Below are 14,500 nucleotides of genomic sequence, written 5' to 3' on the forward strand. Positions count from 1 at the left end.
ATAGTAACTAATTAGACTTTCACTATGTAACTGTCTACTATTACAAGAGGGTATACTCTTTTACTCTTTTACTTGTTTCAGTCATTTGACTGCGGCCATGCTGGAGCACCGCCTTTAGTCGAGCAAATCGACCCCGGGACTTATTCTTTGTAAGCCCAGTACTTATTCTATCGGTCTCTTTTGCCAAACCACTAAGTTACAGGGACGTAAACACACCAGCATCGGTTGTCAAGCAATGCTAGGGGAACAAACACACACACCACACACACACACACACACACACACACACACACAACCTCAACTAAAGATAATTCTTTAGCATTCATATTTCTCTGCCAAATGTAATGCTTATTTATTCACATTGTTTTGAATTAATCATGCATTTACCTGGTAGCTTTGAGATTTTGAAGACATGTTCATTTCTTCTTTAGATGACATTGTAAGGTGTGTGTGTGTGTGTGTGTGTGTGCGAGGCTGGATCTGGCCAGTTTGAACATAAAGCCAGCAGGATATTTGGACCTGATTTGGCTTGGTTTAAATACTAAAGGGTTAAGAAAGTGATTTAAATACAAACCAGTAGAAAGAGTGTCAGAAATAACTCTTCAACATTGCAATCAGTTAAAAAGAAAATTGCAGTAAAGCTGCAGAGTGGTGGGTGTCAGATGTGGAATGCAGACTATCATAAAAATGGTTTTATTTTGACATGCACATTATGTTTTTATTCTTCCTTCCATTTTAGGTCATGAATAGAGAATATTATGTATACTTCTTGTATTCAACTTTGATTACACTGTAAAATTATTGCAGTTTTCTTCTTTCTTTTTTCTCACTATATTTTCAAAACTCTTGTCATTTGTGGCTTTGGCCTAAATACAAAATTGACATTTCTTATCTCAGCTGTAAATACTCTCTCTCTCTCTATATATATATATATATATATATATATATATACATGTGTGTGTGTATGTGTGTGTATATATATATATATATACATATATATACAGAGAGAGAGAAGAGGTGGTGGTGATGGTTGTAGTTGTAGCAGCAGCAGCAGCAGTAGTATAATGCAAGGTGATTCTACAATTAAGACTAAAGATTACCTCGCTTATAATAAGCAAATTCAGTGTTGCATCCTGGAGTCACTGAGTTGTACAGGTCTTTTCTGTTTGGCTGCCACTTTTCAATTTCTTCAATTTCTGTTCCAATCGATTTCATATTTGGTGTAATGGTATAGTTTTGTATGCTACTCATTGACATGAAATTCATTTTTGCCATATATCAATAAAGAGTTAATAGCTTTTAAAGTTTGCATATTTTGGGTAATTTTAGCTATTCGTAAGCCACAAACACATTCATACCTGTTTCCATAGTAACAAGCACATGTGTTGACAAATATATTCTACGTGAAACCATGTATAGACGATGAACTTTACGAATCTTGTAAAGAGATATCCCAGTGATTTGCTGGATGTGACTAAAGCAGTGGTCCAGAAAATGCTAGAGGTTGCACCCCAGAGAGAAAAAGAGGGAGAAACTGCCAAAATTAGTGCAGCCTCTCCCTAAAACGTAAAAATGTAAGTTTATTTTGCTGTTTTAAATTCTTCCATGGAGATTAAAGTAAGGTGTATAAATGCACGTGGCTTGGGGTCGAGATGGAAACAAATCTGTCTCCTGAACGACCTCAGGTCACTAGATTTGGATATATGTTTGGTAACTGAGTCCAAGTTGAATGAGCCACATACATTCTCACCTCTTCTAAGTAGCTACTAGAAATGTATTTCTCCTAGTCACCAGGGAGGCGCTGGCATGGTAGTTTTATTCAGAAAAAGCTTGGACATACAGGGAAGTACAGTCTTTCTGAACCCAGAAGCTAGGCTGGTCATCCTAGATGCGACACATGTCAGTAAGCAGTCTTTCAGGTTGGCCAGCTGTTTACGTGACACGGAGAATTTCTTAGTAACATCTAAGACACTAGTTTTAACAGGAGACTTTAACACTATACTTGATGCACTGGTGGATAGTGTTGGCTCGGCAAATAGAAGGGGGAATCCTGGTCTCAAAAGGCTACTAACAAGCTTAGTAGATCATTATAGGCTGGATGAACTGCTCGTTCCACAGTGGACGTGATCTAATCTCGACAGGTCTTATCTCGATCGAATATTCATTAGAAATAGAGATAAGGGTAGTGTTAGTTGTCCATGTTCCTTTCGCATCCCTTACATGGATCACAAATTTGTGATGTGTAAGGTGTACTTAGTTAAGTGCTATAGACAGGGACTAGGGTACTGGAAGCTAAACAAGTCTATTTTGACTTGTAAAGCCTTCCGTGCCAGGGTTAAGGAATTAGTTCAGAGGGCATTATGTGGCGCCATCATCAATAATAGATGGTGGTGCACCCTCAAATGAGCCATTTGTTCAGAGTCTGTTAGATTTAGTAAACAGCTAAGTTTAGAAAAGACTAGAATAGAAGGGAAACTAGTTAAGGAATTAGAAGAGGCCATAGAATCTGGCTCTGCATCTAGAGTGACAGCAGCGAGGACGATATTGTTCCACCACCTCAAAGCCAAACACAAATGGTGTAGAGTCAGGGCTCAGTTATGTGCAGAGGGGAGAGAGGGCATTAACGTTGCCGGATGGGCTCGTTGTGTGGAGAGTTGTAGGGGCGGCAGGGAAGCCTCTATAAAGTCTTTAATTGATGAGTAGAGTCATACGATTGAAGGACAAGAGGAGATGTGGAAGGCTTTTCATCAGCATTTTGCCCGGTTGCTCAGGGAGAGCGATGCACCGGACAGTGGGGAGCCCCTAAGGGACTTCCTCGCCGGTAGGCCGCAACTCTTGACAAGGGAAGTGAGGTGCTGTGAAGGGCCGATCACAGCTGAGGAGGTCAAAGAGGTGGTAGCTGAATATGCCGGGGCTGGATGGTCTGCCCTACGAATTTTATCAAAGTATGCCGGACTTGTTCGGACACTTGCTAGCTTGTGTCTACACAAACAGGAAGCAGATTGGGAGGATTCCCAGCTCTGTTTATCGGAGAGTGGTGATGTTGATCAGAAAAGACCCGAACAATGGGGTGATATTAGCAATTTCAGGCCCATAACTCTACTTAATGTAGAGTTAAAGATTTTGGCTTATGTTTAAACACTGCTTGGCACTAAAATTTCAATATATATATTCTTTATTTGTGTATTAGGGCTTAGTACACAAATAAAGAATTTATCCACCAATGCAGTGTTGAACACTCATTCTCATTGTTTGATACTTACTTACTTACTTACTTACTTACTTACTTACTTACTTACTTACTTACTTACTTACTTACTTACATACATACATACATACATACATACATACATACATACATAAATGAAAAATGTATAGTAAATAAACAAACAGGCATAACGTATACTGAATATAGAAATGAACGGGAGACAAACAGAAGGTTCATAATTCTTCATCAGTTATCAATGTCACTAAAGTGACGGAGGGTACTAAGTGGTACTAGCATTGCTGGAAATAAGAGTCAAAACAACTCAATAGCCACAAACACAGTATCTTAATTACTGATAAGTAATTAAGATAGTGTATTTGTGGCTATTAAGTTGTTTTTACTCTTATTTCTAGCAATGCTGGTACCACTTAGTATCCTCTGTCACTTTAGTGATGTCTATAAATTTGCCCTTAGGTTGTTAAATTGCTAATAAGCCACCTATAATATTTATAGTATACACACACACACACACACACACACACACACACACACACACACACCTGGGACGTAGTCAGTCCACCTGTGCATACCTTCCTTCTTGTGACACTTGTGAAGACCTGTTGAGGCAAGTGAGAATCGAATCAAATCAAATCAAATCGAACCAAATCAAAATAGATGAACATCAATGGAATTTGTATCCTTGTGGTACCAGTGCCGGTGGCACATAAGAAAACCATCCGAACGTGATCGTAGCCAGTACCGCAACGACTGGCCTCCGTGCTGAGGGCACGTAACAAACACCATCCGAGCGTGGCCGTCCGCCAGCCCCGTCTGGCACCTGTGTCGGTGACACATAAGAAAACACCATCCGAGCGTGGCCGTCAGCCAGCCTCGTCTGGCACCTGTGTCGGTGGCACATAAAAAACACCATCCGAGCGTGGCCGTCTGCCAGCCTCGTCTGGCACCTGTGTCGGTGGCACATAAAATCACCCACTACACTCTCGGAGTGGTTGGCGTTAGGAAGGGCATCCAGCTGTAGAAACACTGCCAGATCTGACTGGCCTGGTGCAGCCTTCGGGCTTGCCAGACCCCAGTTGAACCGTCCAACCCATGCTAGCATGGAAAGCGGACGTTAAACGATGATGATGATGATGATGATGATATATATATATATAAATTCAGTACAGGTATAAATACTGAAGTTTGCTTTACAAAAGCTTGTCTACAGGTATTCACCAAATTCATTCACAAGGCTTTAGTCAGAGTGGGGCTATATAGAAGACACAAGCCAAAGGTACTACACAGTGGGACTGAACCCAGAACCATGTGGTTGGGAAGCAATTATCTTACCATACAGCCACGCCTGCATACATATATGATTATATATTATATTACATACATTATAAACGTGTGTATGTGTGTGTGTGTGTGTGAGAGAGAGAGAGAGAGAGAGAGAGAGAGAGGGCGCATTAGAGTGCGTGTATAGAATAGAAGTGGGAGAAGAAAATCTAGTAAATGAATTTGAAGAGAGAGAAAGAGGAGTGTAAAAGCATTAACATAACCAGAGAATAAAGAACGGCAATATAAGAACTTGATACTCGAAGAATATAGCAACAGTGTACAGAAACACAGAACTTAGTAATTCTAAAAGTGGCGGTAAAAATACTAAAAAAAAAAAAACTGGGAGAAGTTCCAGCACTTCGATGAAATTATTGACTCTTCGATTTCAAGACAATTAAATGAACAAATTGCTTCATTTAATTTTCGGAATTAATTTATTATACAACAAAATAATTTTTTATTTGTTGATATAATCGGGAGGTGGGTTTCAAATCGCCAAACTACAGAGTGTTGTGAGAAGCAGATCAGTTTCAGGAACGACCTCAGAAGTGAGAGACAATCAGAAACCAGAATCGTCTTAGAATATAGAACTTTCTTCTATTCTTTGTGGGGAAGTGAAATCAAAATAATGCCAAAAAGCATTCGTATTACGAACAAACTAGTTCGGTGTTTTCTAGCCGAGTTTCTGGGTACTTTCATACTCTTGGTAAGTAATTATTTTCTTCTTGTTTAGCCCCACCGATTCCTGATAGCGCAAACTTATGATTAAAAGCGTTCCACTCCTGACTATTCAACAGTGAATCTAAGAGTATAATTATGTTATCCATTAAAATATATAAAAAAAAAGTTTGATACTGAGGAGATTTGGCTGCTAATTTTAGCCGTTTCAACGACCACACAGAGGATGGTTTTTGTGAGCTGGTAACTCGTTTGCGCGTATGTGGGTGTATGTATGTGTGTGTGCATGTGTTTGTGAATGTGTGTGTGTGTGCATGTGTGCTTATGCCTGTGTGTGTAAAGGTTTCTTCCAACCAATATCCAATGCCAGGTACAGTTTTATAAAATTCAAGTTTAACTTTCTCAGAGTCGGAGACACTCAACGGTACAACAGAACAAAGTTTATCCGTGATTATTATTTGAATATAAATCTGTGGATCAGATTTTCGGATCAACGATTCCCTCAAAAGTTCTCAGTTTCGACGGAGACTTTTCCAATTTATTTCTCATTACAGCCTCCAAAATAATAGGGACTCGGGGAGCATCTTTTTATGAAAAAAAATTTCGGAAAATTTATGATTTTAACCAATTTTGTTTTGCCCAATTCACTTAAAAACAAAGGAAGATGCCTTTTCGGCAAAAACTATAGATTTTCAGACGAAAACGTAATTTAAGGATGATTTGGCTGTTGTTTCTAACATACCCCATGACCACCTTCTTTCTTTCTTCCTCACTCACATGTTTTGATGGTTTTCAATATTTTTCTACATTTGAACATATTTAAGCTATTAAAAAAAAAAATTGAAAATTTATGATTTTTTTCCCTCTCTACATTTTCTGTTTATAATTTTATAAAATAGTGAAAAGTCTGAGAAAGTAATTGAGATTTATCCAAGGATTTTGGAAAGTGGTGTGAAAAAAGTTAATTTATTTTAATAGCATAACTTTCTGTTAGCAAATATTTTCCTGCACACACACACACAACACACACAGAACACACGCAACACACACACACACAACATACACACAACACACACACACGCAACACACACAACACACACACAACACAACACACACACAACACACACACAACATACACACACACACACACACGCAAGACACACACAACACACACACACACGCAACACACACACAACACACACACACACACCACACACACGCAACACACACGCAACACACACACACACACGCAACACACACAACACACACACAACATACACACACGCAACACACACGCAACACACACACAACACACACACACACGCAACACACACACAACACACACACACACACACACACACACACACACACACACACGCAACACACACGCAACACACACACACACACACGCAACACACAACACACACACACACGCAGAGCCTCGCTTGTTCGGGGGTGGGGGTGGGGGGTGGAGCTATTAATTTAAATTGCAATTTTTTTGTTGTTGCTTGTTTCCCAAGAAAATATTGAAAACCATCAATAGAGGTGAGAGTGACAAAGAAAGGAGTAAGGGCGTCGAGGGATGTGCTTGAAACAACAGCCAAATTCCTTTAAATCCCCTGAAAATAATATTTACAAAAATTTTTTTTTTATCAAAATGGTTTCGGTAATCTTTCGGTATTGGTTTCAGAACTGTTAAATGTTTACAGCTGTTCGTTCGTTAGTTTCCGTAGAAAATTATTATTATTATTTTTTTTTACTTTTGGTTTCATGACGCATCGAAGACAATATTTGCTTTGAAGTTGGAAAGTGAAAGAGGAGGAGGGAGACGGGTGCGTGTATGTACGGGTACACACGTACGTACACCCATTATCTTTCTTAGACACACGTACGTACACCCATCTTTCTTAGACACACGTACGTACACACATTATCTTTCTTAGACACACGTACGTACACCCATCTTTCTTAGACACACGTACGTACACCCATTATCTTTCTTAGACACACGTACGTACACCCATCTTTCTTAGACACACGTACGTACACCCATTATCTTTCATAAACACATGTACGTACACCCATCTTTCATAGACACACGTACGTACACCCATTATCTTTCATAGACACACGTACGTACACCCATCTTTCTTAGACACACGTACGTACACACATTATCTTTCATAGACACACGTACGTACACCCATCTTTCATAGACACACGTACGTACACCCATTATCTTTCATAGACACACGTACGTACACCCATCTTTCTTAGACACACGTACGTACACCCATTATCTTTCTTAGATACACGTACGTACACCCATCTTTCTTAGACACACGTACGTACACCCATCTTTCTTAGACACACGTACGTACACCCATTATCTTTCTTAGATACACGTACGTACACCCATCTTTCTTAGACACACGTACGTACACCCATTATCTTTCTTAGATACACGTACGTACACTCATCTTTCTTAGACACACGTACGTACACCCATCTTTCTTAGACACACGTACGTACACCCATTATCTTTCTTAGATACACGTACGTACACCCATCTTTCTTAGACACACGTACGTACACCCATTATCTTTCTTAGATACACGTACGTACACCCATCTTTCTTAGACACACGTACGTACACCCATTATCTTTCTTAGATACACGTACGTACACCCATCTTTCATAGACACACGTACGTACACCCATTATCTTTCATAGACACACGTACGTACACCCATCTTTCATAGACACACGTACGTACACCCATTATCTTTCATAGACACACGTACGTACACCCATTATCTTTCTTAGACACACGTACGTACACCCATTATCTTTCATAGACACACGTACGTACACCCATCTTTCTTAGACACACGTACGTACACCCATTATCTTTCATAGACATACGTACGTACACCCATCTTTCATAGACACACGTACGTACACCCATTATCTTTCATAGACACACGTACGTACACCCATCTTTCTTAGACACACGTACGTACACCCATTATCTTTCTTAGACACACGTACGTACACCCATCTTTCTTAGACACACGTACGTACACCCATTATCTTTCATAGACACACGTACGTACACCCATCTTTCATAGACACACGTACGTACACCCATTATCTTTCATAGACACACGTACGTACACCCATCTTTCATAGACACACGTACGTACACCCATTATCTTTCATAGACACACGTATGTACACCCATTATCTTTCATAGATACATGTACGTACACCCATTATCTTTCATAGACACACGTACGTACACCCATTATCTTTCATAGACACACGTACGTACACCCATTATCTTTCATAGATACATGTACGTACACCCATTATCTTTCATAGACACACGTACGTACACCCATTATCTTTCATAGACACACGTACGTACACCCATTATCTTTCATAGATACATGTACGTACACCCATTATCTTTCATAGACACACGTACGTACACCCATTATCTTTCATAGACACATGTACGTACACCCATCTTTCATAGACACACGTACGTACACCCATCTTTCATAGACACACGTACGTACACCCATTATCTTTCATAGACACACGTACGTACACCCATTATCTTTCATAGACACACGTACGTACACCCATTATCTTTCATAGACACACGTACGTACACCCATCTTTCATAGACACACGTACGTACACCCATTATCTTTCTTAGACACGAACATGCATGCGTGTGCGAGCGCATGTCTCTTTCCCCTTTAACTTCCAACTTCAAAGCAAATGTTACCAAAAGTAAATAAATAAAAAATTTTCAAGGAATTTAACAAACGAAGCTGACAGTTCTGAGACCAATATCAAGTGATTGTTAAGGTTCCCCACCATGGTTTTTAAGTGCACTGTGCCATTAAAACTGGCTGAAATCGGTCCGGAGTGAGGTAGGGAGAGGTGATGGGGTGAAATAAATCACAAATTTTCCAAAATTTTTTCATAAAAAGATGTCCTCCCCCCCCACTATCATTTTCATGGTGAAAAAAATCACAAGTCCCTTCTAGGAGATGGCCCTGCTTGATATGTAAGAAGGGTGTTGATAGAAATTCCATAGAAATCCTACATTTCGGATTCAATCCTTCATCAGGGGGCAGAGAAAAAAGTCAAACAAAGTTTACATCCTCTCAGCTTGAAAAACAGGCTGCAGCTGAATAATGGATGCAGAATAACATGAACTGCTAACGGGAAACAGAAAGGAGAAGGAAAAAGATGATGGAGAGAGTAAATACCACCTCCCCTGCTCTTCCTCTCTTCTCAAACACATTAAATCTGCAATACCTTTCTCTTAATTTCTTCGCTTTCAACGACTTTGCAGCATTGGTTCGGATTTTGAATCCCATTGCAAAACGATGTGACAGTTTTTTTCTAAATCACTTGTCGACCTGGCACTCCACCGAGCGCAAGCCATCAACCGCACTGCAGCTCTCCTACCATCTTCACGCACTTCCACCGACTGTATTCCACTCTCTCTCATCTACCACCCGTACATTCTCCCTCCAGCATGGCCACAGTCACACAACCAAAACAAATAAAACAATTAAAAAAACTATGCCATTTTAATCCCAAGCAATACCAGGTATCTCTGCTAGTATATATTTATTTGTCTCCCACTACACCACCACTACTTGACAACTGGCATTGGTTTGTTTACATCCCTGTAACTTAGCAGTTTGGGAAAAGATTGATAGAATAAGTACCAGTCTTAAAAATAAGTACTGGGATCAATTTGTTGGACTAAACACTTCAAGTGGTGCTCCAGCATAGCCATAGTCTAATGACTGGAATAAGTAAAAAGTTAACGATATAGCTTCAATATCCTCCTTGAATCTTTCCTGCACCCGTTTTGAGAACCACTGAAGGCCTTAATAAACAACTGATTGTAATTTAGGTGCAAAGCCAGCATTTTAGAGGAAAGGGGTTAGAAGCCTGCATTTTATTTGATTGACCCCAAAAGAACAAGAGGTAAAGTTGACCTTGATGGTACTTGAACACAGAACATAAAGGGTTGTAAGAAATATTGGTTTCAAATTTCAGCACAATGCCAGCAAGTTTGGGTTAGCAGGTAAGTCAATTACAGTTCTCAACTGGTGTTTGTTTTATGACCAAGAAAGAATGTAAGAATGAAAGGTGAACTCAACCATGGCGAAAGTTGAACTCAGAACGTAAAGATGAATGAAACACCGCTGAGCCTTTTGCCTGGTGCAGTATCGATTCTGCCAGCTCGCCACCCTTCGGCTGGAAGAAATATTGCAAGGCCAATCCACTGGCCTTTAAGTTTAATGAACAACACACACACACACACACACACACACACACAGATTCCTATACATTTACATATGTTGTGTGTGCGTACGTTTACTGCCCAGTGTTCAAATTTGAGGTGAAAAATGAGATAAAAGGAGAGTGGGGACACAAACAACTGAAATGCTAATATGAGTAGTGGTGGGAGGTTGAATTTGAAAGGAAACAGAAGACTATGAGAAATGACAACTGGCAAAGAGAGGCCTGAAGAGAAGAATGCACAAAGATAATAGGTTAAGATCAAAGTACAAGTGTTGACGAGGGGAAGGAAGGGAGGGAGAGAGAAAAGGAAGAGTGTGAGAGAAGAGAGAAGGAAGAGGGGAAAGCAAAAGAAGAGAAAAACTACAAGTGGGAGAAGAAAAACAACCGAAAGGCATTCAAAGTGACATAGATCAGCCCTTATTTTAAGCTTGAATGAACAAAATTTAATGGTGACATAAAACAACGACCAGAATCATTTGAAGTTTATTTTACTTAATTTATATTCATCCCGTGTTTGTTTGTTGAAACTATGCTGAAATTTAAGCCTATTAGAAACAAACTAGCTCGATGTTTTCTTGCGGAGTTTCTGGGTACTTTCATACTCTTGGTAAGTAATCAATTAAATTGCTATTAGATTGTTTCAAACCCCAGATCATCCTTTCCCCTTGATAAGTATATGCAAGGCTATATCATATTCAATGTAATATGAAGGAGTTTTAACTGCTATTTCTATTTTTTTTGTCTTGCAAGTTCTTAGAGATGCTGTCAGTGCAGGTGCCACTTAAAAACACCCAGTCCATGCTGTAAAGTGGCTGGCATTTGGAAGGACATCCAGCTGTAAAAAACTTGCCAAAACTGACCTCACCTGTGCTTGTGCCATGTAAAAAGCACTAAGTCCACTCTGTAGGGTGGTTGGTGTTAGGAAGGGCATCCAACTGTAAAAAGTTCTGCCAAAACAGTTACAGAAGTCTGGCACATATTTCTACCTGGCTGGCTCCTGTGAAACTGTCCCACCCATGCCAGCATGGAAGGCATACGTTAAATGATGATGATGAAGATGATGAAAGAACTGTCGGGAATCGACAGTGTTGATTGTGCACATTAGATTACTGTGTCAGTTTCATATCGTACCTACGTTTGGCATAGTATAGAGCATGTTCTACATGAACATATTAATTCTGCGAAAGGTTATTCTAGATAACCATATCCAAATATTTGGGTGATACTATTCTACATCCTTGTGCACACCCCGATGTCGTTATAACATTGTTGGCAACAAGATATTCGAACCCCCATAGAATTCCTCTCAACACATGGCTTATGATGCTCCCCCACTACATCTGCTCGTGATCAGAGATGTATATATCACCAACCACTAAGGGACATGCTCAACTAGTTAAGGTCAAACAACCGACAAGCAAATCCGTGGTATTGAGCAGAATATTTACGGTAACCCATCCTTTTATAACAAGACAAAACATGTACATGATAACATTTCCAATCGGTTAAGATCAGAAACCATGAGAACCACTGCCTGGTATTACATCGGGGCGGTGGCGTCGTCATCATCATCATCATTATCATCAACACCACCACCACCATCATCATCATCATCATTACTATCACTACTATTATTATTATTATAATTATTATTATTATTATTATTATTATTGTGGTAAGCTGACAGAATTGTTAGTGGAATGGACAAAATGTTGAACAGCTTTTCTTTTGGTTTTACGTCCTGTGTTCAAATGCCGCTTAGTTTTTCATCCTTTTGGGGTTGATTAAATAAGTACAAGGTGAACACTGGGGTCAATGTAATTGGTTTTCCCCTCCCCTCAAAAACTGCCGGCCCTGTGCCAAAATTTGAAATGACTATTATTACTATTAATTTTCAGTTGGTTGGAATTGCTGGTGTAGCACAGGTTGTCCTCAGTGAGAAGGCTGATGGAGATTTTTTCAGTATTAATGCATGCTGGGGTATGGCAGTGACACTTGGAGTCTATGCATCTGCAGAGGTATCAGGTAAGTGCAATGAATGTTTTCATTTCCTTCTGGTCTTTTTTTTCTTTTTTTTCCACAGATTTCACAGATTTCCTTGACTCTCTGTTGCCAACCAATTCTGCTATTATGAATTTGAATTGGGAGCCTGAGTCTTTCATTAGCTGGTTATACAACAATGGACAGCACCCCTATGGATGCATTGCTGTTACTCTCTTGAGAGAGCTTGGTGATCCTAACCATGGATTTTCTATGATTCCTCTGCTCAGCATCAATGTAAGAAGCACATTTGGCTCAGCTGAGCTCTTACGCTGCCTCTTCACAATCCCCCACCCCCTGCTGCAGTCCCATGACTTTGCTGGATCCCTGGCAGGGTAGCTGAATGGGTGCCATACCTTGCCAAAGGGCAACTCATAACTATGCAAGGAATGGTGGTCACTTTGTGAGGTATTTTCAAAATACTTGCAAACCCTTCTGTGAACACTTTGATAAAATAGACATTTTTCTGGACATTCTAATGAATGAAAATGAGACATTTACAGCCAATCTCTACTGCAAGGACACAGACACACACTAATATTCAGATTTTAGATCTTGCCGCCCTTCCCATACAAAAGGGAACACACCGTTCAAATGGTAAGGTGTATATGGTCAATAGTTACAGACACAAAAGATACCTGGTAGAACTAAATGTGTTCCTTCAAAAACAGAAATACCCCAAAAAGCTAATGAATCATGCCATAACCAAAGCAAAAGAAGTCTCGATCTCTGCCTTATGGAGAAACACTGACACTGAGGGGAAAATAAACATACAAATGTAAATATTCCATTTGTAGTCACTCTTGCACTTCCCTCAGGTTGTATTTCCTTTGCAGCCGTGCACCTGTTTCTGTCTTCATTCCAAAGCTATGACACAAGGAGATATTGATAAATTGGGTTTGGCTGATCCTGTATGGGAAAATGGAGACCACCTCCCCCTGTAGGATGAAGTTAAGATTATAAACAGATGATACCACTGGAAAATACGAAAGTAGCACATATGCTAGGATACAACAACCTCCTAAGCAGACCAAGTGCAGATACGAGTAGCAGATAGGAACCGGTATTAAGGAAGGATAGCAAAATATTATATTTATACGCTCTAAAATTCACTCCGTAATTGCCCACGGGCATATGGCATAGTGGTTAAGAGCGTGAGCTACTACCCCCAAGATTCCAAGTTCGATTCCAAGCAGTCACCTGAATAATAATAATAATAATAACATCAAAAAATACCTTAGGAATGAGAACCCAGGTTCGAAATTTCCCCAAGACACCTGATGAAGGCTGGAGGGTATATCAGCTGAAACATTGTGTTAACAACAAACAATATGAGGACAAATATCCATCAAATGTAAATAATGTAAACAATGTATGTAAAGCCTAATTTAAAGATTATCCCTGTTTTGTTCCTAGAATACAAATTTGACCTGTTCAGTTTTATCTTTATTACATAATAATAATAAATACCTACTTTATTTTTTCCTAGTAACCACAAGAAGACATGGGAATTTAATCAATATCGTTTTAATTCAATAGTTGATCTACTTGAATAATTCGATACTTGGTTTTTTTTATGGCCTTTTAACTCTTTTGATACTCACCTGCCTGAGACTTGGTTTTATGAGATAAATGTCTTGTTTTTAAGTGAGCTAAATTCAAACCTTCCATCAAACTTTCAGATTACTTTATGCTTCAAATACTATCTTAATAATGTGAAAACTATTTTGTTAAATACTTCATTATTTTCAAACTCAACTGAAATAAAGCCAGTTTACGTCAGCAGAAATGTAGTAACAAAAGGGTTAAGTGACACAAGTTGTTAGGGAAAGGAGAGTAATTATGTATGTTATTGTGAAAAAAAGGAGAGTGGTGCGAGTTATTTTAACC

At 39.4% G+C, this 14,500-nt stretch overlaps 1 protein-coding gene across 4 annotated transcripts in view; it reads left to right on the forward strand.

Moving 5' to 3' along the window:
* Nucleotides 1-4,683: 4,683 nt before the first annotated feature.
* LOC115223099 (aquaporin-7-like) overlaps nt 4,684-14,500 on the forward strand; it is a 41,088-nt gene continuing 31,271 nt past the window's right edge. The window contains exons 1-2 of one of the 4 annotated variants that reach the window (XM_036512318.1): nt 4,684-5,255; nt 12,469-12,595. In XM_036512318.1, coding sequence (XP_036368211.1) covers nt 5,178-5,255; nt 12,469-12,595 — 205 coding nt within the window. In that variant the 5' untranslated portion in view covers nt 4,684-5,177. Of the gene's footprint in view, nt 5,256-5,590; nt 5,652-10,895; nt 11,178-12,468; nt 12,596-14,500 lie in introns of those variants that run through there. The other 3 variants (XM_036512320.1, XM_036512319.1, XM_029793513.2) reach the window with 3 other exon arrangements.

The sequence above is a fragment of the Octopus sinensis genome, linkage group LG22, assembly GCF_006345805.1.
Source record: "Octopus sinensis linkage group LG22, ASM634580v1, whole genome shotgun sequence".
In the NCBI taxonomy this organism is placed as follows: domain Eukaryota; kingdom Metazoa; phylum Mollusca; class Cephalopoda; order Octopoda; family Octopodidae; genus Octopus; species Octopus sinensis.